The 25,807-nt window shown below is 46.8% G+C and overlaps 1 protein-coding gene across 3 annotated transcripts; it reads right to left on the reverse strand.

Moving 5' to 3' along the window:
- Positions 1-24,009, reverse strand: cul4a (cullin 4A). Of its 3 annotated transcripts, XM_042316024.1 has the most exons (21): positions 23,363-24,006; positions 22,648-22,763; positions 21,400-21,503; positions 19,214-19,283; positions 19,037-19,110; positions 18,478-18,640; positions 17,246-17,335; positions 17,055-17,137; positions 16,830-16,897; positions 15,967-16,085; positions 13,384-13,576; positions 12,574-12,751; positions 12,451-12,488; positions 8,696-8,781; positions 5,885-5,992; positions 5,550-5,663; positions 5,241-5,325; positions 5,124-5,147; positions 3,465-3,637; positions 1,934-2,086; positions 1-780 (listed from the first exon to the last, which is right to left on the reverse strand). In XM_042316024.1, exons 1-21 carry the CDS (start codon positions 23,502-23,504, stop codon positions 685-687), a joined length of 2,277 nt encoding a protein of 758 aa, XP_042171958.1. In that variant the 5' UTR covers positions 23,505-24,006; the 3' UTR covers positions 1-684. The 3 variants fall into 3 exon arrangements, with proteins under 3 accessions (XP_042171958.1, XP_042171957.1, XP_042171956.1); XM_042316023.1 differs by lacking the exons at positions 1-780; positions 1,934-2,086; positions 3,465-3,637; ... (7 more) ...; positions 13,384-13,576; positions 15,967-16,085 and adding an exon at positions 16,609-16,691 and having other exon boundaries at positions 23,363-24,009; XM_042316022.1 differs by lacking the exons at positions 1-780; positions 1,934-2,086; positions 3,465-3,637; ... (7 more) ...; positions 13,384-13,576; positions 15,967-16,085 and adding an exon at positions 16,659-16,741 and having other exon boundaries at positions 23,363-24,009.
- Between the last annotated feature and the right edge of the window lie 1,798 nt (positions 24,010-25,807).

Raw genomic sequence — 25,807 nt, forward strand, 5'->3', positions numbered from 1 at the left:
AACTCTTCATTAAATATCAATTTATTCATGTTTCCTCTCTCTCTCTTACAAAGAATACAATCTGGTCTACAAAATTCAGAGCGTGGAAAGTGTTGGTCAAAATACAGGAGAGAGTGTCCCCCGACCCAAAAGCATCCCTCCCCTCGTCACTCCTTGTAATCGGTATCCATGTGAACCCCCCAACCTGTTCCTGTACCCTGTCTGACAACACTGCCACAGTGCTACCCCAGGCCGGTACATGTTATGTTACCTCACAGAAAAAACCTGAATAATCAACAGGAGCTAAACTACAGTGGAACTGAGACTGAGACATGTGGACAGACCCCCCCCCTCCCAAAACAACACATTTGAGAAAGTGCTACTTTGTTCTCGTTGTTAGCGTCGTCAGCGGATGATGTGTGCCGGCCTTCCACCCACCAGACAGGCTCCTCCAGCCCCAGGACCCAGCCTGCTCTGAGTCCCCCAATGAGGGTGGTGTTGGCTGGGCTGGTGTTGGTCCAGGTTGGGCTCTGGCCTCCAGACTGGCCCCAGAAGCAGGGGGGGGGGCGGTGAGGGGGTGGGGCAGTTCAAGGAGAGATGGGGCAGTTCAAGGAGAGATGGGGCTATATCAGAGCCAGCTGATTCTGACTCGCTGAGCCCACTGGCAGGGCACCGGAGGGGTGGAGGATGGAGGTGGCGCCCCCCTCAGGCCACATAGTGGTACTGGTTGGGACTCTCCTTGTCTCTCTCCATGTAGTCTCTGTCAATCAGCGACTCAATCCGCTTCTTCAGGTCTCCAGGCTGAGGAGAGAACACACAGAGGAATGACAAGAGGAGAGAGAACACACACAGAGGAGAGAGAGAGGAGAGAGAACACACACAGAGGAATGACAAGAGGAGAGAGAGAACACACACAGAGGAGAGAGAGAGGAGAGAGAGAACACACACAGAGAGAGAGAGAGAGAGACACACAGAGGAGAGAGAGAGAGAGAGAACACACAGGAGAGAGAGAGGAGAGACACACACAGAGAGAGAGAGAGAACACACAGGAGAGAGAGAGGAGAGAGAACACACACAGGAGAGAGAGAGGAGAGAGAACACACAGAGAGAGAGAGAGAGAGAAACACACAGAGAGAGAGAGAGGAGAGAGAACACACAGGAGGAGAGAGAGGAGAGAGAACACACACAGGAGAGAGAGAGAGAGAGAGAACACACAGAGAGAGAGAGAGAGAGAGAACACACACAGAGGAGAGAGAACACACAGAGAGAGAGAGAGAGAGAACACACAGAGGAGAGAGAGGAGAGAGAACACACAGAGGAGAGAGAGGAGAGAGAACACACAGAGGAGAGAGAGGAGAGAGAACACACAGAGGAGAGAGAACACACAGAGGAGAGAGAACACACAGAGGAGAGAGAGGAGAGAGAGAACACACAGAGGAGAGAGAGGAGAGAGAACACACAGAGGAGAGAGAGGAGAGAGAGAGAGGAGAGAGAACACACAGAGGAGAGAGAGGAGAGAGAACACAGAGGAGAGAGAGGAGAGAGAACACACAGAGGAGAGAGAGGAGAGAACACACAGAGGAGAGAACACACAGAGGAGAGAGAACACACAGAGGAGAGAGAACACACAGAGGAGAGAGAACACACAGAGAGAGAGAACACACAGAGGAGAGAACACACAGAGGAGAGAGAGGAGAGAGAACACACAGAGGAGAGAACACACAGAGGAGAGAGAGGAGAGAGAACACACAGAGGAGAGAACACAGAGGAGAGAGAGGAGAGAGAACACACAGAGGAGAGAACACACAGAGGAATGACGCTGAAGGTATGCAGCTTAGACCTGAGGGTGTACAGTGCAGTTTACTTGATGTGAATGACTGATGTGACTATATCTCAGGGTAGGAAAAAAGAACAAAAGCAATGAGAGAGAGAGAGAGTGAAAATGAAAGAGTACCTTGACGGGGAACTTGAGCTGGTTGTATAGTTCTGACACCAACAGGTTGTGGCCCAGGGTTTTCCTCATCTTCATGATGCGGACAACGGCCGCGTCGATCTGGTACTGTCTGTCCTGAAACACACGCTCTGTGGTGCTCACCTGCTCCTCTACCTGGACACACACAGACACACAGAAACATCAACACATGCTCTGTGGTGCTCACCTGCTCCTCTACCTGGACACACACACACACACAAACATCAACACACGCTCTGTGGTGGTCACCTGCTCCTCTACCTGGACACACACACACAGAGACACACACGCTCTGTCTGTGGTGGTCACCTGCTCCTCACCTGGACACACACACACACACACAGAAACATCAACACACGCTCTGTGGTGGTCACTGCTCCTCTACCTGGACACACACACACAGAGACACACACAAGAAACATCAACACACGCTCTGTGGTGGTCACCTGCTCCTCTACCTGGACACACACACACACACACACACAGAAACATCAACACACGAACACTCTGTCTGTGGTCACCTGCTCCTCTACCTGGACACACACAGACACACAAACATCAACACACGCTCTGTCTGTGGTGGTCACCTGCTCCTCTACCTGGACACACACAGACACACAAACATCAACACACGCTCTGTCTGTGGTCACCTGCTCCTCTACCTGGAACACACACACACACACACACACACACACACACAACCGTAATTCACCATTTATTTTCTGTGAATGACTGTTTCACTTCCTGAACAAAAAATGACTGAAACTGAAAGAGTCATTGACTGCTGTGAATGACACCAACATGATGGCCCAGGGTTTTCCTCCAATGATGGGCAAGGGAGGAACTCAAAACTTAGTGCAATCAAGATTTACCTGACACACACAGGGAACCTGGAGTGTCACCCCTCAGTGGAAAGCGCCATTATATGGTGAATTAGTCTGATATGGACCACACACAGACACACGCTCTGTGGTGGTCCTGCTCCTCACTGGAACACACAGACATCAACATTAGTGGTGGTCACCTGCTCCTTACCTGACACACACACACAGACACACACACACACAGAGACACACACGCTCTGTCTGTGGTCACCTGCTCCTCTACCTGGACACACACACACACAACCGTAATTCACCATTTATTTTCTGTGAACGTTTCACTTCCTGAATAAAAATGACTCCAACTCGAGTCATTGACTGTGTGAATGCATGATGGCCACACTTCCTCCAATGATGGGCAAGGGAGGAACTCAAAACTTAGGCAATAAGATTTAACTGACGGGAACCTGGAGTGTCAACCCTCAGTGGAAAGCGCCATTATATGGATGAATTAGTCTGATATAACAGACACAATGATTAGAGTCAGCACTCCTTTCTGTTCAACAGGCAGGCACAGACGTGACAATTTACCGTTTCCTTCACAGAGACCGGTGTTAACCCTACCGTTTCCTTCACAGAGAGGTGTTAACCCTACCGTTTCCTTCACAGAGACAGAGAGGTGTTAACCCTACCGTTTCCTTCATCTGAATCTGGTTGATCTTGATGCGGAACAGTTTGTGTCTGAAGTCGTTGTTGAAGTTGAAGCGGTCTCCGTCTTCTATGTCCTTCCCCCGGGGACTCTTATTGAGGACGCGCGCCTTCCCACAGGCCAGAGACTGCAGGGTACGCCTCAACTCACCCTCCTCTGGGGACGGAACGGGGACACAGATCACGGTTACTACTACTTCCACATACATCAAGTTCAATTGGAGAAATTACATGCATTTCATGAATGAGCCAAAATGTTATTTACCCCAAATACGCAATGAGATTAATGTAGAAGAGAGATCGAGGTGATTAGAAGGGCACTCAACATGTACGAACGGCACTGACACAAATCACTGATGACTGCTTAAAATAAATGGATAAGACTGCAGGAGCTGTACTGTTAGAATTCAGTGCAGCCTTTGATATTATTGACCCTAACCTGTTGTTGAGAAATACCTATGATATGGCAATCTAATAGAACCTTCTCTAATGCCAAACATGTAAAGTGTGGTGTACCGCAGGGCCGCTCTCGAAGTCCTGCACTTTTTTTTCTTTTCGATACTGAACAAAAAATAAAACGCAACAAGTGTTGGTTTCATGTTTCATGAGCAGAAATAAGAGCCCAGAAATATTTCATAACCACAAAAGAGCGTATTGCTCTAGGTCACATGGGGAGGTGCCGTTGCTTAATTTGTTGGTTTGCCGTCCACTTGCTCTCCATAAGACAGAAGAGTTCCATGCAGTCATGGCTCTGTATAATACTGTACTTCTCATTTGTTCTGGACCTGGGGACTCTGAAAAGACCCCTGGTGGCATGTCTGGTGTAAGTTGACGAAGCAAACAATTTGGAATTTCCAACAATGTGTTTTTATAAAAACAAGAAGTGATGCAGTCAGTGTTTCCTCAACTCTCAGCCAAGAGAGACTGGCATGCATAGTATTAATATTAGCCCTCTGGTTACAATGACAAACAAGACTACATGTTAATGTTTAAATGTTGGTACATTGTAAAATCAGTCTGTAATGTCTTTTTCATTGTGTCGGAGCCCAGTAACACCAGTTGTCGCCATTGGCATTGGCTGAAGGGGATCCGAATCAATCTAAACTAGAGATAAATAAGCAGAGTAGTTAGATTAATCTAAGGAAAGGACCAGAGAAAATTAATGTACACCTTTGTATCTATGAAGACAGACAGACAGACGGAGAAGCTGTACCTATGAAGACAGACAGTCAGATAGACAGAGGGAGAAGCTGTACCTATGAAGACAGACAGTCAGATAGACAGAGGGAAAAGCTGTACCTATGAAGACCAGTGGACAGACAGAGGGAGAAGCTGTTTGAAGACAGACAGTCCTAGACAGACACGCTGAACTCCTACCTATGAAGACCCTGTCAGATAGACAGAGGGAGAAGCACCTATGAAGACAGACAGTCAGATAGAACAGAGGGACACCTGTAGCTGAAGACAGACAGTCAGATAGACAGAGGGAGAAGCTGTACCCAGTCAGATAGACAGAAACTGTACCTAGAAGACAGACAGTCTGGAACAGAGGGAAAACACCTGACAGTCTAGACCTTCTTGAAGACAGACCAGACAGACAGACAGACACACAGAAGACAGACAGTCTGGAACAGACACTGTACCTATGCCAGTGGCTGATTTGATCCCTGCTGAGACACACACACCAGACACGTCTGGAACAGAGACACCTGCAGCTCCTTCTTACCCTGTAGACAGACACACAGAGACACGTCTGGAACAGAGACACCTGCAGCTCCTCCTTACCCTGTAGACAGACACACAGAGACACGTCTGGAACAGAGACACCTGCAGCTCCTTCTTACCCTGTAGACAGACACACAGAGACACGTCTGGAACAGACACCTGCAGCTCCTTGGTAAAAGACGCATTAGAAATGTGACATTTCAAAGAACGCCGCCCATCTTCTAGGACAGTGTTGCTCTGGTCCTCACCTACCATTTCTATTTGTATCCCAGCATATTTAACTTTGTGGGTATTTGAGGACCGGAGAAGCACTGTTCTAGCTCCAGGAAACCTTTCAGTCTCACCTCTTTAAACTCAGTCTTCAGAACAGCGTGGCCCAGGGTGGGCTGCCACTGGAGCTTCCTGCCACTGTGTTTCCCCAGATAGAACAGCTTGAATACCTCCTGGAGCTTCACCATCTGGGAAGAGCGAGGAGTCTCACCTCTTTAAACTCAGTCTTCAGAACAGCGTGGCCCAGGGGGGGCCAGAGCTGCCACTGTGGAGAACAGGACCTCCTGGGGGGAAGAGCGAGGAGGGAGGGGGAAGAGCGAGGAGGGAGGGGGGGGGGGTGAGAGAAACTTTATATAGGCTTCATAAAGCCTACCATACACACCACCCAACCACACACAGACAGACATACCTCAGGGGGCAGGTGGACCTCCATAGGAGTGTAGGAGGGCCAGTAGCCCATGGTGAGGATGTTGACCGTCAGCTCCAGCTGGCTGGGCTCACTCTGGTTCTGGGTGTACTGGGGGAGACAGACAACCCGATTCAATACATTCATGTACTGGTGGACACAACCTTGTTCAATACTGGAATAAAATACATTAATGTCCTGTTGTGTGAGACAATCAAATCCTTCATTTCTTGGAAAATGGTGTAAATGGAGAATTCCTTAATTCAAGAAATCATTTGAATCCATCTGGGAACAAATGTAAACATCATTGGACTACCCCAATTGGTAGAGATGTTATACATGATTCTCTGTGGTAAATTAATATATTACAGTCGTAATATTGCTCAGTGTGTGTGTGTCCTTTATCTTCCCATATTGGTATGAACCCGTTTCAACGATTGATTGCTATCTTTTGTCATCGCATTTTCTTACATCCGATAGAGCGTTGTTTGTGACTGCACAGATCTGTCTCTTATCTCGCAAAAGGCTAATGGGATAGCTCCAAAGCAGTTTGGCTACAATAAGCTAATGGGATAGCTCCAAAGCAGTTTAGCTACAATAAGCTAATGGGATAGCTCCAAAGCAGTTTAGCTACAATAAGCTAATGGGATAGCTCCAAAGCGGTTTAGCTACAATAAGCTAATGGGATAGCTCCAAAGCGGTTTAGCTACAATAAGCTAATGGGATAGCTCCAAAGCAGTTTAGCTACAATAAGCTAATGGGATAGCTCCAAAGCAGTTTAGCTACAATAAGCTAATGGGATAGCTCCAAAGCAGTTTAGCTACAATAAGCTAATGGGATAGCTCCAAAGCAGTTTAGCTACAATAAGCTAATGGGATAGCTCCAAAGCAGTTTAGCTACAATAAGCTAATGGGATAGCTCCAAAGCAGTTTAGCTACAATAAGCTAATGGGATAGCTCCAAAGCAGTTTAGCTACAATAAGCTAATGGGATAGCTCCAAAGCAGTTTAGCTACAATAAGCTAATGGGATAGCTCCAAAGCAGTTTAGCTACAATTTGCTGTCTAACATGAGAAAATATTACCAAGGTGACATCTGCTGAATCCCACTTCTGCCACAAAACTGTCCGAACTTGGGTCAAATGTTTTGGGTAGTCTTCCACAAGCTTCCCACAATAAGTTGGATGAATTTTGGCCCATTCCTCCTGACAGAGCTGGTGTAACTGAGCCAGGTTTGTAGGCCTCCTTGCTCGCACATGCTTTTTCAGTTCTGCCCACAAATTTTCTATGGAATTGAGGTCAGGGCTTTGTGATGGCCACTCCAATACCTTGACTTTGTTGTCCTTAAGCCATATTGCCACAAATGTGGAAGTATGCTTGGGGTCATTGTCCAATTGGAAGACCCATTTGCGACCAAGCTTTAACTTCCTGACTGATGTCTTGAGATGTTGCTTCAATATATCCACATCATTTTCCTCCCTCGTGATGACATCTATTTTGTGAAGTGCAGCAGTCCCTCCTGCAGCAAAGCACCCCCACAACATAATGCTGCCACCCCCATGCTTCACGGTTGAGATGGTCTTCTTCGGCTTGCAAGCCTCCCTGTTTTCCCTCCAAACATAACGATGGTCATTATGGCCAAACAGTTCGATTTGTGTTTCATAAGACCAGAGGACATTTTTCCAAAAAGTACGATCTTTGTCCCCATGTGCAGTTGCAAACCGTAGTCTGGCTTTTTTATGCGGTTTTGGAGCAGTGGCTTCTTCCTTGCTGAGCGGCCTTTCAGGTTGTCAATACAGGACTTGTTTTACTGCGGATATAGATACTTTTGTACCTGTTTCCTCCAGCATCTTCACAAGGTCCTTTGCTGCTGTTGTGGGATTGATTTGCACTTTTCACACAAAAGTGCGTTCATCTCTAGGAGACAGAATGTATCTCCTTCCTGAGTGGTTTGACGGCTGCGTGGTCCCATGGTGTTTATACTTGTGTACTATTGTTTGTACAGATGAACGTGGTACCTTCAGGCGCTTGGAAATTGCTCCCAAGGATAAACCAGACTTGTGGAGGTCTACAATTATTTTTTCTGAGGTCTTGGCTGATTTCTTTTGATTTTCCCATGTCGTCAAGCAAAGAGGCACAGAGTTTGAAGGTAGGCCTTGAAATACATCCACAGGGAAACCTCCAATTGACTCAAATGATGTCAATTAGCCTATCAGAAGCTTCTAAAGCCATGACATCATTTTCTGGAATGTTCCAAGCTGTTTAAAGGCACAGTCAACTTAGTGTATGTAAACTTCTGACCCACTGGAATTGTGATACAGTGAATTAAAAAGTGAAATAATCTGTCTGTAAACAATAGTTGGAAAAATAACTTGTGTGATGCAAAGTAGATGTCCTAACCGACTTGCCAAAACTATAGTTGGTTAACAAGAACTTTGTGGAGTGGTTGAAAAACAAGTTGTAATGACTCCAACCTCCGTGTACGTAAACTTCCCGACTTCAACTGTAGCCATGTCAGTAAGCTAGCTAGCGACAACAGCTCCACAGCTGAAAGTCACGGCACTAGCGACCAACGTCCTGACACACAACTTGTCCAGGAGACGGCGACCCGTTTCCTTTCCTTCTGTTATGTTTTTGAAAAATAACGGACACTAAATATTCAAATACGAGTTCCACGTCCTACAAGACAGATTGGTTGAGGGACGAGCGTCACGGAGGAGTGACGACAACATGGCCTCAAGTCAGATGATTCACTGGTGGTAAATGTATACTACAGTAAGTAGTCAGTGTCAGTGACATCGAGGAGTCTGTGTTCACCTGCTTGAACTGGATCATAACGTCTTTGGAGAGCTCCATGTCCTTAAACATCCCCTCCAGCTTACTGGTGAAGGCCGCTCCACACTCTGCAGGGACAGGAAGCAGGAAGTCACAAACCATCACACCCACTTTCTGTTCACAAGTTTTCATAGAGTATTATAAGCTGGGTGGTTCGAGTGCTGAATGCTGATTGGCTGACAGCCAGGGTATATCAGATCATATTTCACGGGTGTGATAAAACATGTATTTTTACTGCTCTAATTACATTGGTAACCAGTTTATAATAGCAATAAGGCACCTCGGGGGTTTGGGGTATATGGCCAATATACCACGGCTAAGGGCTGTATCCAGGCACTCCGTGTTGCGTCGTGCTTAAGAACAGCCCTTAGCCTTGGAGTATTGGCCATATTCCACACCTCCTACGGGCCTTACTGCTTAAACACATTGCATGACCTGGTAACTGTGGTGGTGTTTCTACAGTCTCACACCAGAGGTAGTGACAAACCACCGATGGGCCAACTTCACTGCTGAGGCAACAATCAGCATCTGCCGGAGGACATTTGACAATATCCCACGAACACGGGGCCTAAAATAAACACACTCGCCAAATGCGGGTAGATTTTGACATTGGTGGGTAGAGAGGACTATATCACCAGCCATGTTGGTGGGTAGAGAGGACTATATCACCAGCCATGTTGGTGGGTAGAGAGGACTATATCACCAGCCATGTTGGTGGGTAGAGAGGTCTATATCACCAGCCATGTTGGTGGGTAGAGAGGACTATATCACCAGCCATGTTGGTGGGTAGAGAGGTCTATATCACCAGCCATGTTGGTGGGTAGAGAGGTCTATATCACCAGCCATGTTGGTGGGTGGGTAGAGAGGTCTATATCACCAGCCATGTTGGTGGGTTCTATATCACCAGCCATGTTGGTGGGTAGAGAGGACTATATCACCAGCCATGTTGGTGGGTCACCAGCCAGATCACCAGAGGACTATATCACCAGCCATGTTGGTGGGTAGAGAGGTCTATATCACCAGCCATGTTGGTGGGTAGAGAGGTCTATATCACCAGCCATGTTGGTGGGTGAGGACTATATCACCAGCCATGTTGGTGGGTAGAGAGGTCTATATCACCAGCCATGTTGGTGGGTAGAGAGGACTATATCACCAGCCATGTTGGTGGGTAGAGAGGTCTATATCACCAGCCATGTTGGTGGGTAGAGAGGACTATATCACCAGCCATGTTGGTGGGTAGAGAGGTCTATATCACCAGCCATGTTGGTGGGTAGAGAGGTCTATATCACCAGCCATGTTGGTGGGTAGAGGTCTATATCACCAGCCATGTTGACTATATCACCAAGAGAGGACTATATCACCAGCCATGTTGGTGGGTAGAGGTCTATATCACCAGCCATGTTGGTGGGTAGAGGACTATATCACCAGCCATGTTGGTGGGTAGAGACTATATCACCAGCCATGTTGGTGGGTGGGACTATATCACCAGCCAGAGAGGACTATATCACCAGCCATGTTGGTGGGTAGAGATATATCACCAGCCATGTTGGTGGGTAGAGAGGACTATATCACCAGCCATGTTGGTGGGTAGAGACTATATCACCAGCCATGTTGGTGGGTAGAGAGGAGCAGCTATATCACCAGCCATGTTGGTGGGTAGAGAGGACTATATCACCAGCCATGTTGGTGGGTAGAGAGGACTATATCACCAGCCATGTTGGTGGGTAGAGAGGACTATATCACCAGCCATGTTGGTGGGTAGAGAGGACTATATCACCAGCCATGTTGGTGGGTAGAGAGGACTATATCACCAGCCATGTTGGTGGGTAGGTAGAGGACTATATCACCAGCCATGTTGGTGGGTAGAGAGGACTATATCACCAGCCATGTTGGTGGGTATGTTGGAGAGGACTATATCACCAGCCATGTTGGTGGGTAGAGAGGACTATATCACCAGCCATGTTGGTGGGTAGAGAGGACTATATCACCAGCCATGTTGGTGGGTCACCAGAGAGGACTATATCACCAGCCATGTTGGTGGGTAGAGAGGACTATATCACCAGCCATGTTGGTGGGTAGAGAGGACTATATCACCAGCCATGTTGGTGGGTAGAGAGGACTATATCACCAGCCATGTTGGTGGGTAGAGAGGACTATATCACCAGCCATGTTGGTGGGTAGAGGACTATATCACCAGCCATGTTGGTGGGACTATATCACCAGCCATGTTGGTGGGAGAGGACTATATCACCAGCCATGTTGGTGGGTAGAGAGGACTATATCACCAGCCATGTTGGTGGGTAGAGAGGACTATATCACCAGCCATGTTGGTGGGTCACCAGCCATGTTGGAGAGGACTATATCACCAGCCATGTTGGTGGACTATATCACCAGCCATGTTGGTGGGTAGAGGACTATATCACCAGCCATGTTGGTGGGTAGAGAGGACTATATCACCAGCCATGTTGGTGGGTAGAGAGGACTATATCACCAGCCATGTTGGTGGGTAGAGAGGACTATATCACCAGCCATGTTGGTGGGTAGAGAGGACTATATCACCAGCCATGTTGGTGGGTCACCAGCCAGAGGACTATATCACCAGCCATGTTTGGTGGGTCACCAGAGAGGACTATATCACCAGCCATGTTGGTGGGTAGAGAGGTCTATATCACCAGCCATGTTGGTGGGTAGAGAGGACTATATCACCAGCCATGTTGGTGGGTAGAGAGGTCTATATCACCAGCCATGTTGGTGGGTGGAGAGGTCTATATCACCAGCCATGTTGGTGGGTAGAGAGGTCTATATCACCAGCCATGTTGGTGGGTAGAGGACTATATCACCAGCCATGTTGGTGGGTAGAGAGGACTATATCACCAGCCATGTTGGTGGGTAGAGAGGACTATATCACCAGCCATGTTGGTGGGTAGAGAGGACTATATCACCAGCCATGTTGGTGGGTACAGAGGACTATATCACCAGCCATGTTGGTGGGTGGAGAGGTCTATATCACCAGCCATGTTGGTGGGTAGAGAGGACTATATCACCAGCCATGTTGGTGGGTGGTCAGGGCAACAGAGCATTTCACTCACATTGACAAATAAACGTGTCGTGAGGAAGTCAAGAAGGAAAACATTTATAACTAAATAACTGCTGTAGTAACTGTTTGGTCATTTTGTATCATAGATGGTAGATAATCACCAAGAACTAGGTATCCTCTCAAATATATCCTGTGAGGCGCTGCAACAATGCCTGGCTGGGGAGCTGTGAACACTGGGATTTGAAAGTGCTTAAGATGCACAGGCGTAGAAGCCAGTCTAATTTACTGGAACGTCCACTGAAGTGAGGCCTTGTGTTTCTTGGCTATTTACAATGTTTTGTTCACAAGCTGTGTTTTGAGTTTCAATGTTTGACTCTGCTTCAACTGCCATGTTGGTCAGCTAGAGTCAGACCATCTATTACCAGCCATGTTGGTGTTTGACCAGCCATGTTTGGGTTTGGACAGCTTACCGTGTTTGGGCTTACCGTGTTTGAGCATGGACAGCTTCACCAGCCATGTTTGAGTTGGACAGCTTACCGTGTTGGTTTGCCATGTTGAGTGGGACAGCTTCACCAGTGTTTGAGTTTGGACAGCTTACCAGTGTTTGGGTAGAGATGGACAGCTTCACCGTGTTTGAGCTTGGACAGCTTACCGTGTTTGAGTATGGACAGCTTACCGTGTTTGAGTATGGACAGCTTACCGTGTTTGAGTTTGGACAGCATGGACTTGGACAGCTTACTTCTCACCAGCCATGTTGGTGGGTGGAGGACTATATCACCAGCCATGTTGGTGGGTAGAGAGGACTAGTGGAGGACTATATCACCAGGAGGCACTCTTCCCCACCAGCAGGCGTTTGGCCAGGTCCTTCTTATAAAAGGCCTCGAACACATCCTTCCCGTGGATAAAACGGAAGATGATCATGATCTTGTCTAGAATTCTCTCCATCTCCTCCTCGGTAGCTTCCTTGTTGCCCGCCCTCAACTTACAGTCCACGTACTTCGCTGTGCAGAGATAGGACACCGCCAGTTACATAAAACATACAGGAAACACTCATATTAGTTAGTTATAGTAGTTAGGAAACACTCATATTAGTTATAGTTATATTAGTTAGGAAACACTCATATTAGTTATAGTTATATTAGTTAGGAAACACTCATATTAGTTAGTTATATTAGTTAGGAAACACTCATATTAGTTAGTTATATTAGTTAGGAAACACTCATATTAGTTAGTTATATTAGTTAGGAAACACTCATATTATAGTTATATTAGTTAGGAAACACTCATATTAGTTATATTAGTTAGGAAACACTCATATTAGTTATAGTTATATTAGTTAGGAAACACTCATATTAGTTATAGTTATATTAGTTAGGAAACACTCATATTAGTTAGTTATAGTTATATTAGTTAGGAAACACTCATGTTAGTTAGTTATAGTTGTTATAGTTATATTAGTTAGGAAACACTCATATTAGTTATAGTTATATTAGTTAGGAAACACTCATAACTGGCGTGGAACCTCTGACTGGTATTTTAAGCAATGGCGCATCGTTTTAAGATTCCAGGTGCCTTTAAATATCTCCTGCCCTGACTCTTTGCACACACACACACACAGCGGTCTTGTCCTCACCAATGAGTTCAGCAGGTTTGTTGGGTCTGTTGTTGATGAAAGCTTCAAAGGCCTCCTTCATAGCGTTGATGAAGCTCTCGTTTCTGTTGAAACAGCCCTGGGCCACGTTGTCCATCTTATCCTTAAAGTCCAACAGGTCTTGAACCATGTCCTTATCCTTCTCTGGGGTGCCCACAATCTCACCACCAAAACTCTGTTAGGAGACATTAGTTTGAGACTGGACACTCTCAGTGTTTGAGTTGGAAGCAGTGTTTTGAGTTGGAGTTATAGAAAATAGTTATGGCAGCTTACCGTGTTTGAACACCATATTAGTTATGGACAGCCATTGAGTTAGTCAGCTTAGTTATATTAGTTAGGAAAGCTCAGTGTTTAGATGGCATATTAGTTAGTTATAGTTATATTAGCAGAACACTCATAACGTGTTTGAGTGGACAACCTGTTTGAGAGGACAGCAGAGCCAGTGTTTGAGACTGACAGCTTAGAGAGAGCATGAGAGGCAGAGCCAGTTTGAGCATGGTAGCCTTACCGTGTTTGAGCTTGGACAGCAGTTTGAGAGAGAATGGCAGCAGCCGTTTAGAGAGATTCCAGAGCCTTTAAATATCTCCTGCAGACCAGAGAGTTTGAGTTAGACAGAGACAGAGGCAGAGCCAGAGAGAGAGAGCTTCAGAGCCAGAGAGAGAGCAGAGTAGTTTAGAGGAGACAGAGAGAGAGTATAGATAGGCTTCCCCACTCAGCATTAGAGAGAGTTATGTAAAACGGAAGATGACTCATGATCCGATAGAGTTCTCTCCATCTCCTTGTTGTAGTCTGTTGTTGATGAAAGCTTACAGTCACAGGCCTCCTTCATAGCCATAGTTGATGAAGCACTCATATTAGTTAGTTAGTTGATTAGTTACACACCATATTAGTTAGTTATATTAGTTAGGAACGTTGTCCATCTTAGTTATAGTTATATTAGAGCCAAGAAACAGTCTTGAAGTTATATTAGTTAGGAAACACTCATCTCTAGTTATAGTTATATTAGAGGCAACACCAAATATTAGTTAGGAGACATCTCAGAGAGACTGTTAGAATAGTTAGTGTTTCTAGTTAGTTATATTAGAGCAGATTAGTTAGTTATATTAGAGAGAAAGAGCCAGAGCCAGAGAGAGATAGAGAGGAGAGGCAGAGCCAGAGAGAGAGAGAGAGGCAGAGCCAGATATTAGAGGCAGAGCCATGTTAGTTATATTAGAGAGGAAACAGCAGAGCCAGAGATCTTATTAGAGTTAACAGAACCATAGTTATAGAGAGAGGCAGAGCAGATTAGTTATAGAGAGTCATAGTTATATTAGAGCCAGAGCTCAGAGAGAGAGAGAGTTAGAGAGAGAGAGGCAGAGCCATAGAGAGAGAGAGAGAGAGAGAGCAGAGAGATTCCAGGAGCCTTTAAAGCCAGAGAGAGACAGAGAGAGGTCTTGCAGAGAGTTCAGAGCCAGAGAGAGAGAGAGGCAGAGCCAGAGAGAGAGAGCCAGAGAGAGAGAGCAGAGCCAGAGCCAGAGCCAGATCCAGAGAGAGAGGAGAGCCAGAGAGAGAGAGCAGAGCCAGAGAGAGAGAGAGAGAGCAGAGCCAGAGCCAGAGAGAGAGAGAGAGGCAGAGAGAGAGAGAGGCAGAGCCAGAGAGAGAGAGGCAGAGCCAGAGAGAGAGAGAGAGAGAGCAGAGCCAGAGCCAGAGAGGAGAGAGAGAGCCAGAGAGAGAGAGAGCCAGAGCCAGAGAGAGAGAGAGAGGCAGAGCCAGAGAGAGAGAGCCAGAGAGAGAGAGAGAGCAGAGCCAGAGCCAGAGAGAGAGAGAGAGGCAGAGCCAGAGAGAGAGAGAGGCAGAGCAGAGAGAGAGAGAGAGAGAGGAGAGGCAGAGCCAGAGAGAGAGAGAGCAGAGAGAGAGAGCAGAGCCAGAGAGAGAGAGAGAGAGAGAGAGAGAGAGAGAGGCAGAGCCAGAGAGAGAGAGAGAGCAGAGCAGAGAGAGAGAGAGGCAGAGCCAGAGAGAGAGAGAGAGCAGAGCCAGAGAGAGAGAGAGAGAGGCAGAGCCAGAGAGAGAGAGAGAGAGAGAGAGGCAGAGCCAGAGAGAGAGAGAGAGGCAGAGCCAGAGCCAGAGAGAGAGAGGCAGAGCCAGAGAGAGAGAGAGCAGAGCCAGAGAGAGAGAGAGAGGCAGAGCCAGAGAGAGAGAGAGAGAGAGAGGCAGAGCCAGAGAGAGAGAGAGAGAGAGGCAGAGCCAGAGAGAGAGAGGCAGAGCCAGAGAGCAGAGCCAGAGAGAGCAGAGCCAGAGAGAGAGAGAGCCAGAGCCAGAGAGAGAGAGAGGCAGAGCCAGAGAGAGAGAGAGAGGCAGAGCCAGAGAGAGGCAGAGAGAGAGCAGAGCCAGAGAGGCAGAGCCAGAGAGAGAGAGGCAGAGCCAGAGAGAGAGAGAGGCAGAGCCAGAGAGAGAGAGAGCAGAGCCAGAGCCAGAGAGAGAGAGGCAGAGCCAGAGAGAGAGAGGCAGAGCCAGCAGAGCCAGAGAGAGAGAGGCAGAGAGAGAGAGAGGCAGAGAGAGAGAGAGGCAGAGAGAGGCAGAGCGTACCTTGATGTAGTCTCTCCAGTGCTGGAGCAGAGTGGGGAGTCCTCCCTTCACCTTACTGAAGAGCTGGTAGAGCAGAGCCAGCTCCATCACCCGGTTACCGTCTAACAGAATACTGAGACCTGGGGGGGGGGGTCAGTATCACCTGGTTACCGTCTAACAGAATACTGAGACCTTTAGGAGTGTCAATATAATCTGGTTACCGTCTAACAGAATACTGAGACCTGGAGGAGGGTCAATGTCACCTGGTTCCGGTCTAACAGAATACTGAGACCTGGAGGAGGGTCAATGTCACCTGGTTACCGTCTAACAGAATACTGAGACCTGGAGGAGAGGGTCAATATCACCTGGTTACCGTCTAACAGAATACTGAGACCTGGAGGAGGGTCCATGTCACCTGGTTACCGTCTAACAGAATACTGAGACCTGGAGGAGGGTCAATATAATCTGGTTACCGTCTAACAGAATACTGAGACCTGGAGGAGAGGGTCAGTATCACCTGGTTACAGTCTAACAGTATACTGAGACCTGGAGGGGGGTCAGTATCACCTGGTTACAGTCTAACAGAATACTGAGACCTGGAGAGAGGGTCATATCACCTGGTTACCGTCTAACAGAATACTGAGACCTGGAGGAGGGTCAATGTCACCTGGTTACCGTCTAACAGAATACTGAGACCTGGAGGAGGGTCAATGTCACCTGGTTACCGTCTAACAGAATACTGAGACCTGGAGGAGGGTCAATGTCACCTGGTTACCGTCTAACAGAATACTGAGACCTGGAGGGGGGTCAGTATCACCTGGTTACCGTCTAACAATACCGAGACCTGGAGGGGGGGGTCAGTATCACATACTGCTGATAGATACCTTTCTGTAAGATGGCCGTCATGTGTTCTCCAAGCAGCTGCTTCTCTACATTAGAGATAAGTGGCTTCCTGTTGAATACAAACAGAGAGAGAGATGATCAACACAGATGGAGGAGGAGGTAAAAGAGAAAGTAAAGTGGTTCAAATCTGTGAGATGATCTAGTGTACTCTGATTGGAGCACAGGCCTGTCAGTCTAAGGGGTGTGGAGGAAGAGGCGGGTCTTACTGAGTGCTCTGGTCGAGGTAGCTGATGACACGATCGTTCTCTTCTTCCAACCGACGAGCCACATGATGCAGGTACTCCGGCACCTGGACAGACACAGACACACGTCACTAGGAGAAAGCCAGGTATGCTAGCTATATAGGGGCGTGGTCATAATATTGAATTAAAGCATTTGATTGACAGCTGTCACTCACATCTCGTTCCTGCATCAGCCTCTGTCCCTCTGCAGCGTACAGTCTGTTAGTCTCCATCAAAAAACGCTCCTCAAACGACTCTTTATATACCTGAGGAGAGAGACAATAGATGACACCAGGAGATCAGAGAATCTCCAGAGACCTGAGGAGAGAGACAATAGATGACACCAAGAGATCAGAGAATCTCCAGAGACCTGAGGAGAGAGACAATAGATGACACCAGGAGATCAGAGAATCTCCAGAGACCTGAGGAGAGAGACAATAGATGACACCAGGAGATCAGAGAATCTACAGAGACCTGAGGAGAGAGACAATAGATGACACCAAGAGATCAGAGAATCTACAGAGACCTGAGGAGAGAGACAATAGATGACACCAGGAGATCAGAGAATCTCCAGAGACCTGAGGAGAGAGACAATAGATGACACCAGGAGATCAGAGAATCTCCAGAGACCTGAGGAGAGAGACAATAGATGACACCAGGAGATCAGAGAATCTACAGAGACCTGAGGAGAGAGACATTAGATGACACCAGGAGATCAGAGAATCTACAGAGACCTGAGGAGAGACAATAGATGACACCAGATCAGAGAATCTCCAGAGACCTGAGACAATAGATGACACCAAGAGATCAGAGAATCTCCAGAGACCTGACACCAGGAGATCAGAGAATCTCCAGAGACCTGAGGAGAGAGACATTAGATGACACCAAGAGATCAGAGAATCTCCAGAGACCTGAGGAGAGAGACATTAGATGACACCAGGAGATCAGAGATCAGAGAATCTACAGAGACCTGAGGAGAGACAATAGATGACACCAGATCAGAGAATCTCCAGAGACCTGAGGAGAGAGACAATAGATGATACCAGGAGATCAGAGAATATCCAGAGACCTGAGGAGAGAGACATTAGATGACACCAAGAGATCAGAGAATCTACAGAGACCTGAGGAGAGAGACATTAGATGATACCAGAAGATCAGAGAATCTACAGAGACCTGAGGAGAGAGACATTAGATGATACCAGAAGATCAGAGAATCTACAGAGACCTGAGGAGAGAGACAATAGATGACACCAGGAGATCAGAGAATCTACATACCATCTGCCCATGGAACAATAGTTCTACACTGCTAAGAAAATGCACTCGTATGACTAGCAAATGACTGCCTTGACTTGATTGGTTCATTGGCCAAATGGTAAGACAAGACTTATGAAGCATATTGACCAATCACCTGCAGGTCTGAGAGCATGCCCAGTAGGCTGCGGAGAAGGCTGCGGTCCACTGTCTCTCCGTTGCGTTCGCGTTCGATCTGTTCCAGGATCCCGTCGACCGTGCGCTTCTGGACAGCCCCGTCGCTCACGATGTGGTTCCGGAAGAGTTCCAGCCCGGTATCCCTGTGGAACACACACAGTCACAGTGGACGGGGAACAGTAACGGTCTGCATCCCAAATGACACCCTACTTCTTACATGGGGAACTCTTTTAGCCCAATGAGGACCTAGTCAAAAGGTAGTGCACTAAGTAGTGAATAGGGTTCACGGTGGACGGTGAACAGTGACTGTCTGCATCCCAAATGACACCCTACTTCCTACATGGGGAACTCTTTTAGCCCAATGAGGACCTAGTCAAAAGGTAGTGCACTAAGTAGTGAACAGGGTTCCATTTCTGACACGGTTTCTGTCAGAGGACAGAAAGAAACGTTCACCATCTCAGAACAGGAAAAGACCGTTTGCCACAGAGAACGGAGGAATGTTTGTGTTTTTCCTAATAGCTACTGGACGGGGCTCTTACCAGATGGAGGGGAGCAGGGAGTTCTGGAGCACGTAGGTACGATCCAGGAACAGAAAGATACTCCGGATCATGATCTGCAGTAACCCAGGTTACACATGACAAACTTACGTTAGACTCATTATACAACATACATTTTAGACAGAATAAATGTCTCATGATAAAGTGTGTCTGACTGACCGTCTGTCTGCAGTGGTCCTGCCAACATCGGTTCATCCTCTTCAGGAAAGACAGGCTGTCCAGGGACTCTGTGAGGCGCTATGGTTAAGGACCGGGCCTCAATTCAATCAAAACACAACAGTCAAACACTCTCTCTTTGGACGGGGCCATGACTCGCACCAGGTTGTGGTTAAAAAAACATGACAACCTTCTGATGACTACAAACTGTGTAGTTTATAGAGATCCCCATTACAGGGATGTTCATTGTTTTTTTAATTTGCCATCAGTCCAAGCAGCGTGTCGCTGTGTGCAGCTAGCTGGTTGAAGAGGTCCAAGGTGCCCCCGGGCGGCAGATAGCCTAACGGTTAGGAGAGTGGGGCCAGTAAACGAAAGGTCGCTGGTTCGAAGCCCCGAGCCGACTAGGAGAAAAATATGTCTATGTGGCATTAAGCAAAGCACCGTAAACATAATTGCTCCTGTAAGTATCTCTGGATGAGATGTGTCTGCTAAATGAACAACATGTCAAACGTAGTGGTACAGAGACACCTACTACACACAGCTGGTACAGAGACACCTACTACACACAGCTGGTACAGAGACACCTACTACACACAGCTGGTACAGAGACACCTACTACACACAGCTGGTACAGAGACACCTACTACACACAGCAGAGACACCTACACACAGCTGGTACAGAGACACCTACTACACACAGCTGGTACAGAGACACTACTACACAGCGGCCCACTGAGAAGACATACAGCTGGTACAGAGACACTACCACACAGCTGGTACAGAGACACTACCACACAGCTGGTACAGAGACACTACCACACAGCTGGTACAGAGACACTACCACACAGCCGGTACAGAGACACTACCACACAGCCGGTACAGAGACACTATTACACAGCTGGTACAGAGACACTATTACACAGCCGGTACAGAGACACTATTACACAGCCGGTACAGAGACACTATTACACAGCCGGTACAGAGACACTATTACACAGCCGGTACAGAGACACTATTACACAGCCGGTACAGAGACACTATTACACAGCCGGTACAGAGACACTATTACACAGCCGGTACAGAGACACTATTACACAGCCGGTACAGAGACACTATTACACAGCCGGTACAGAGACACTATTACACAGCCGGTACAGAGACACTATTACACAGCTGGTACAGAGACAACTACACAGCGGCCTGATGAGAAGACATACAGCTGGCACAGAGACACTACTACACAGCTGGTACAGAGACACTACTACACACAGCTGGTACAGAGACACTACTACACAGCGGCCCGCTGAGAAGACATACAACTCTATAACAGGAGGCTGCCAGGTTCCTTTAAGCCCCCCAGTCACAACTTTTTTTATTTTTTACCTTTATTTAACTAGGCAAGTCAGTTAAGAACAAATTCTTATTTTCAATGACGGCCTAGGAACAGTGGGCTAACTGCCTAACAACAGATAAGCGGGTGTTATCAGGGAGACCCAAGCCAAGGTTATTGTGGCAATGATGGTATTCCAGCCACTGGAGTGGTCCGTGACAGTGTACCTGTGAGATATTTATGCAATAAGGACTGAGGAGGAGGTGTGGTATATGGCCAATATACCACAGCTAAGGGCTGTTCGTAAGCGCAACGCAGAGTGCCTGGACACAGCCCTTAGCAGTGGTATATTGGCCATATACCCCAAACCCCCGAGGTGCCTTATTGCTATTATAAACTGGTTACCAACGTAATTAGAGCCGTACAAAATGTTTTGTGGTATACGGTCTGATATACCACGGCTGTCAGCCAATCAGCATTCAGGGCTGGAACCAGCCAGTTTATAACACAGTAGACTAGTCTGACTAGTAGCGGACGTCTTCACTGGTAGTTGAAGCAAAGTCAAAACATTGAAAAACAACATAGCTTGTGAACAAAACAATGTAAATAGCCAAGAAACACAAGGTGCAGCAACACAAATCAACTATTAAAAAAATAAATAATAATGTTATAAAACGAGCTTATCTCCTCAGAGGAGCCACTGTCATGCAGCATCATAAATGAGACGTTCTCATCAAATTGACTTGAAAACCTGTCAAACAGGCTTTAATAAACATCCACACACATTACGCACTGGCAAAAATATAGAAGCACACTTTCACACGCAAAGACACAGACACACACACAGTGTAAAGGATATTCTCTGAACTGATGTATCTGGGCCTGGACATGGTCCTCACAGACCTGACGGAGCTGCTTGTACAGTGTGGGGGAGACTTTATAGGAACACAGGTTCTCCACCGCCTGAAATAGAGGAGACGGAGGTCAACATACTAAGTATTCCTCAATTCTGTAAGTCATCCCTCCCTGGAAAAGTTACAAGACAGGATTAGCCAAGTCAACAGGCTGGTGACTGGTCAGAGTGATAGGGTTAGCCATGTCAACAGGCCGGTGAATGGTCAGAGTGGTTGGGTTAGCCATGTCAACAGGCCGGTGAATGGTCAGAGTGATCGGGTTAGCCATGTCAACAGGCCGGTGACTGGTCAGAGTGATCGGGTTAGCCATGTCAACAGGCTGGTGACTGGTCAGAGTGATCGGGTTAGCCATGTCAACAGGCTGGTGACTGGTCAGAGTGATCGGGTTAGCCATGTCAACAGGCTGGTGAATGGTCAGAGGGATCGGGTTAGCCATGTCAACAGGCTGGTGAATGGTCAGAGTGGTTGGGTTAGCCATGTCAACAGGCCGGTGAATGGTTAGAGTGATAGGGTTAGCCAAGTCAACAGACCGGTGACTGGTCAGAGTGATAGGGTTAGCCATGTCAACAGGCTGGTGACTGGTCAGCACAGTGGTTGGGTATACTGACTGCTGATGTGAGCTACAGAACCTGCTGGCTGGCATAGAGCAGCTCTCCTCTCCAATAATTTGAGACTAGAGAGGCATAGTGTCTTAGAACCGATCTCTGCTGCCCGTTGGAATCGGGTAACGTCCCAAATGGCACCCTATACCCTAAATAGTACACCACATAGGGAATAGGGTGTCAGTTGGCACAACCAACCCAGACTGGCTAGGGCAACCAGCAGGTCACATGATAAGACAGCTGGAGTAATGGTACACAGATACAGACAGTAAAGGGCAAACAGCAGGTCACATGATAAGACAGCTGGAGTAATGGTACACAGATACAGACAGTAAAGGGCAACCCGTAGGTCACATGACAAGACAGCTGGAGTAATGGTGTCATACAGATGAAGACAATAAAAGTGCCCATATCGGTACATATTATTCACATGGAAACACTGGGACTTGGATATAGGCATGTCATCAAGGCCCGTTGGACACATGAACTAGGCCCATGTTTTAGAAAGGTCAATAAGGGCTGTAGCTCTCCACAAACTATGTGTTTCATGTCCTGAAAATGCAACTGTGTGTTTGATACTTCAGGCCTGACCTGGTAGAGTTCCTCTAGGTTGTACTTGATGGAGGTGCTGTTCTGGATGGCTCCTACCGCATCCCTCAGCTTCAGCCAGGTGTCCTCAGTGTAGTTGTCTGCTAGCTTTGGCCTGTCTGGGAACACACAACAGAGTCACGCCACACCAAGGCACAGCAAAATGGTTAGACAGACCCAGCCTCTAGCTGGGTACCTCATTTAAATGAGGAGAAATTTAAAGTTAATTTGTAAACAAGGAGAATATGGTTTGTAAACAGTTGACTATTGTTTGCATGTTCAACCATATGTAAACATCTGACAGGGACAGAGTCAACAAATGTCAAAATTGTAATAAAATGCAAAAAAATATATATTTATTCTGCCAGAATGTCATTAGCTTGGTAAAATTAGCTAGAAGACGTAACCAGAGTTGAGCAATATTTCCAGGGTCAGGTTGCAACGGGATATTCTGTTGTTTACATGCCATGGCTATCAATTGCTTCAAATATGTCACAAGCTAACTTGGTCTAAAAACTTCCTAGGCTACCCAGCTGGCCATCATGGACAACTTTCAAATATGAACTTTAGCTACGCTGCCAATTGTGGGGAGTTACACGTTACATAAGTAGAGTTAACTAGTTAGACAATTACTAACAGATAGTTGATAATCAGGCAAAACGGCTAAATAACGTGTAGCAAACTCGCTAACGTTAACTAGCTATTCAGCACGCGTTACCTTTGAAATTTTTAATGACTAATTTCTTGGAGGCGCCAGTTTTGTTGGAGGCCAGGCCAGAAATCTTTGTCACTCCGTTGTTGTTGTGCTCCGTCAGAGCAGAGAAGTTGGCTTTCTTGTCCTGTCGTATGTCTTCTGCCATTATTAGAGAAATGCAGAGGGCCGTTGTTGTGAAGAGTTGTTAGCTAACGTTAGCGGCACTTCTACTCGTCCTCTCAAACGAGCCTAAAGTTGGATTATACAACTATGACCCTGTTTCTTAATTCATGTACGATGCACCACTTAGTCCGATCCCTCACTTGAACAAAAGTAGATACCTAGACCAAAGCCATAAAACTCAGGGAAACTTTTGGATGAACCGAACAACTGAAAAATAGATTTCGTTGAAGTAAGCTAACGCGTTAGCTAGCCTAGTTTAGTTAGCGAAACAAACAATTTAGTATATCCACTGCGTCCCTCCCTGGACCGTATTAAAATTAGGCAAATATTAAATGTTATATATTTCAGACTTCCATGTGTGAAACAAATTAAAAGCTATATTCAATCTCAAATTATCCATCATTATGCTACCGCTGGAGATGTGGCGCTAGCCACATAGCAAACATAACAAAATGGCTTCCTACACCCCCTTGACAAGTGCATCTTGGGAGATTCACATTCTACCGGTGTGATGTTTGAAACTTCAACATTATTTTGACTTTTTTAGTTTTTTACAAGAGTTCCTTTAAAGGGTCCCAATTACATTTCCTATTCAATTACTTGAGTGAAATGCATCGACTTTTGTCGATTTTGCATGATGTAAAAGGATTTTAGGTACAAGCAATAACCCATAAAACTCTTATTCAAATGTAGACTCACCATGAAATATGATGGAATATGATCATGGAATAAATTGGTGTATAAATTGGTATAATATAAATTGGTGCAGGATTTGTGCATCGTGATTTTATCAGTTTACCCTGTTCTAAAAATGACCTAGATTAAAATGTAGGACAGAGTACAGTATTCTAAATTTAGTTTCTAATTTTAAACATGTTTAAACGGTTTCATTTTCTTGGACAGACGAGAAAGGTGTAATTGCAGCCTGCAATTCGGGGCATTCATGCATTGTGGGCATTCCTGCATCTTTAGGAACCCCTCTCTATACTTCTATTGGTCCATTTTTAATCGCATAGACAATCAGAGGAAATCTAGAACATCAAAAGTGCCATGCAAACATGAAGATGGTGTGGGGGGGGGGTGTTCATGCAGGAAACAATGGGATGCTTGAGGGGGGTGTTCATGCAGGAAACAATGGGATGCTTGAGGGGGGTGTGTTCATGCAGGAAACAATGGGATGCTTGAGGGGGGTGTTCATGCAGGAACCAATGGGTTTCTTGTGTGTGTGTGTGTGGGGGTGGATGCTAATGGGATGCTCAACGGAGACCTTCATGCAGTAACCAATGGGATGCTCGAGGGGTGGGGGGTGTTCATGCAGGTATTAATGGTATGGACTCTTTTCTCTGTATATATCAATGATGTTGCTCTTGCTGCGGGCGATTCCCTGATCCACCTCTACGCAGACGACACCATTCTATATACTTCCGACCCGTCCTTGGACACTGTGCTATCTAACCTCCAAACGAGCTTCAATGCCATACAACATTCCTTCCGTGGCCTCCAACTGCTCTTAAACGCTAGTAAAACCAAATGCATGCTTTTCAACCGTTCGCTGCCTGCACCCGCACGCCTGACCAGCATCACCACCCTGGATGGTTCCGACCTTGAATATGTGGACATCTATAAGTACCTAGGTGTCTGGCTAGACTGTAAACTCTCCTTCCAGACACATATCAAACATCTCCAATCGAAAATCAAATCAAGAGTCGGCTTTCTATTCCGCAACAAAGCCTCCTTCACTCACGCCGCCAAACTTACCCTAGTAAAACTGACTATACTACCGATCCTCGACTTTGGTGATGTCATCTACAAAATTGCTTCCAACACTCTACTCAGCAAACTGGATGCAGTTTATCACAGTGCCATCCGTTTTGTCACTAAAGCACCTTATACCACCCACCACTGCGACTTGTATGCTCTAGTCGGCTGGCCCTCGCTACATATTCGTCGCCAGACCCACTGGCTCCAGGTCATCTACAAGTCCATGCTAGGTAAAGCTCCGCCTTATCTCAGCTCACTGGTCACGATGGCAACACCCATCCGTAGCACGCGCTCCAGCAGGTGTATCTCACTGATCATCCCTAAAGCCAACACCTCATTTGGCCGCCTTTCGTTCCAGTTCTCTGCTGCCTGTGACTGGAACGAATTGCAAAAATCGCTGAAGTTGGAGACTTTTATCTCCCTCACCAACTTCAAACATCTGCTATCTGAGCAGTTAACCGATCGCTGCAGCTGTACATAGTCTATCGGTAAATAGCCCACCCATTTTTACCTACCTCATCCCCA

This window comes from Oncorhynchus tshawytscha, unplaced genomic scaffold, assembly GCF_018296145.1.
Source record: "Oncorhynchus tshawytscha isolate Ot180627B unplaced genomic scaffold, Otsh_v2.0 Un_contig_6491_pilon_pilon, whole genome shotgun sequence".
Lineage (NCBI taxonomy): Eukaryota > Metazoa > Chordata > Actinopteri > Salmoniformes > Salmonidae > Oncorhynchus > Oncorhynchus tshawytscha.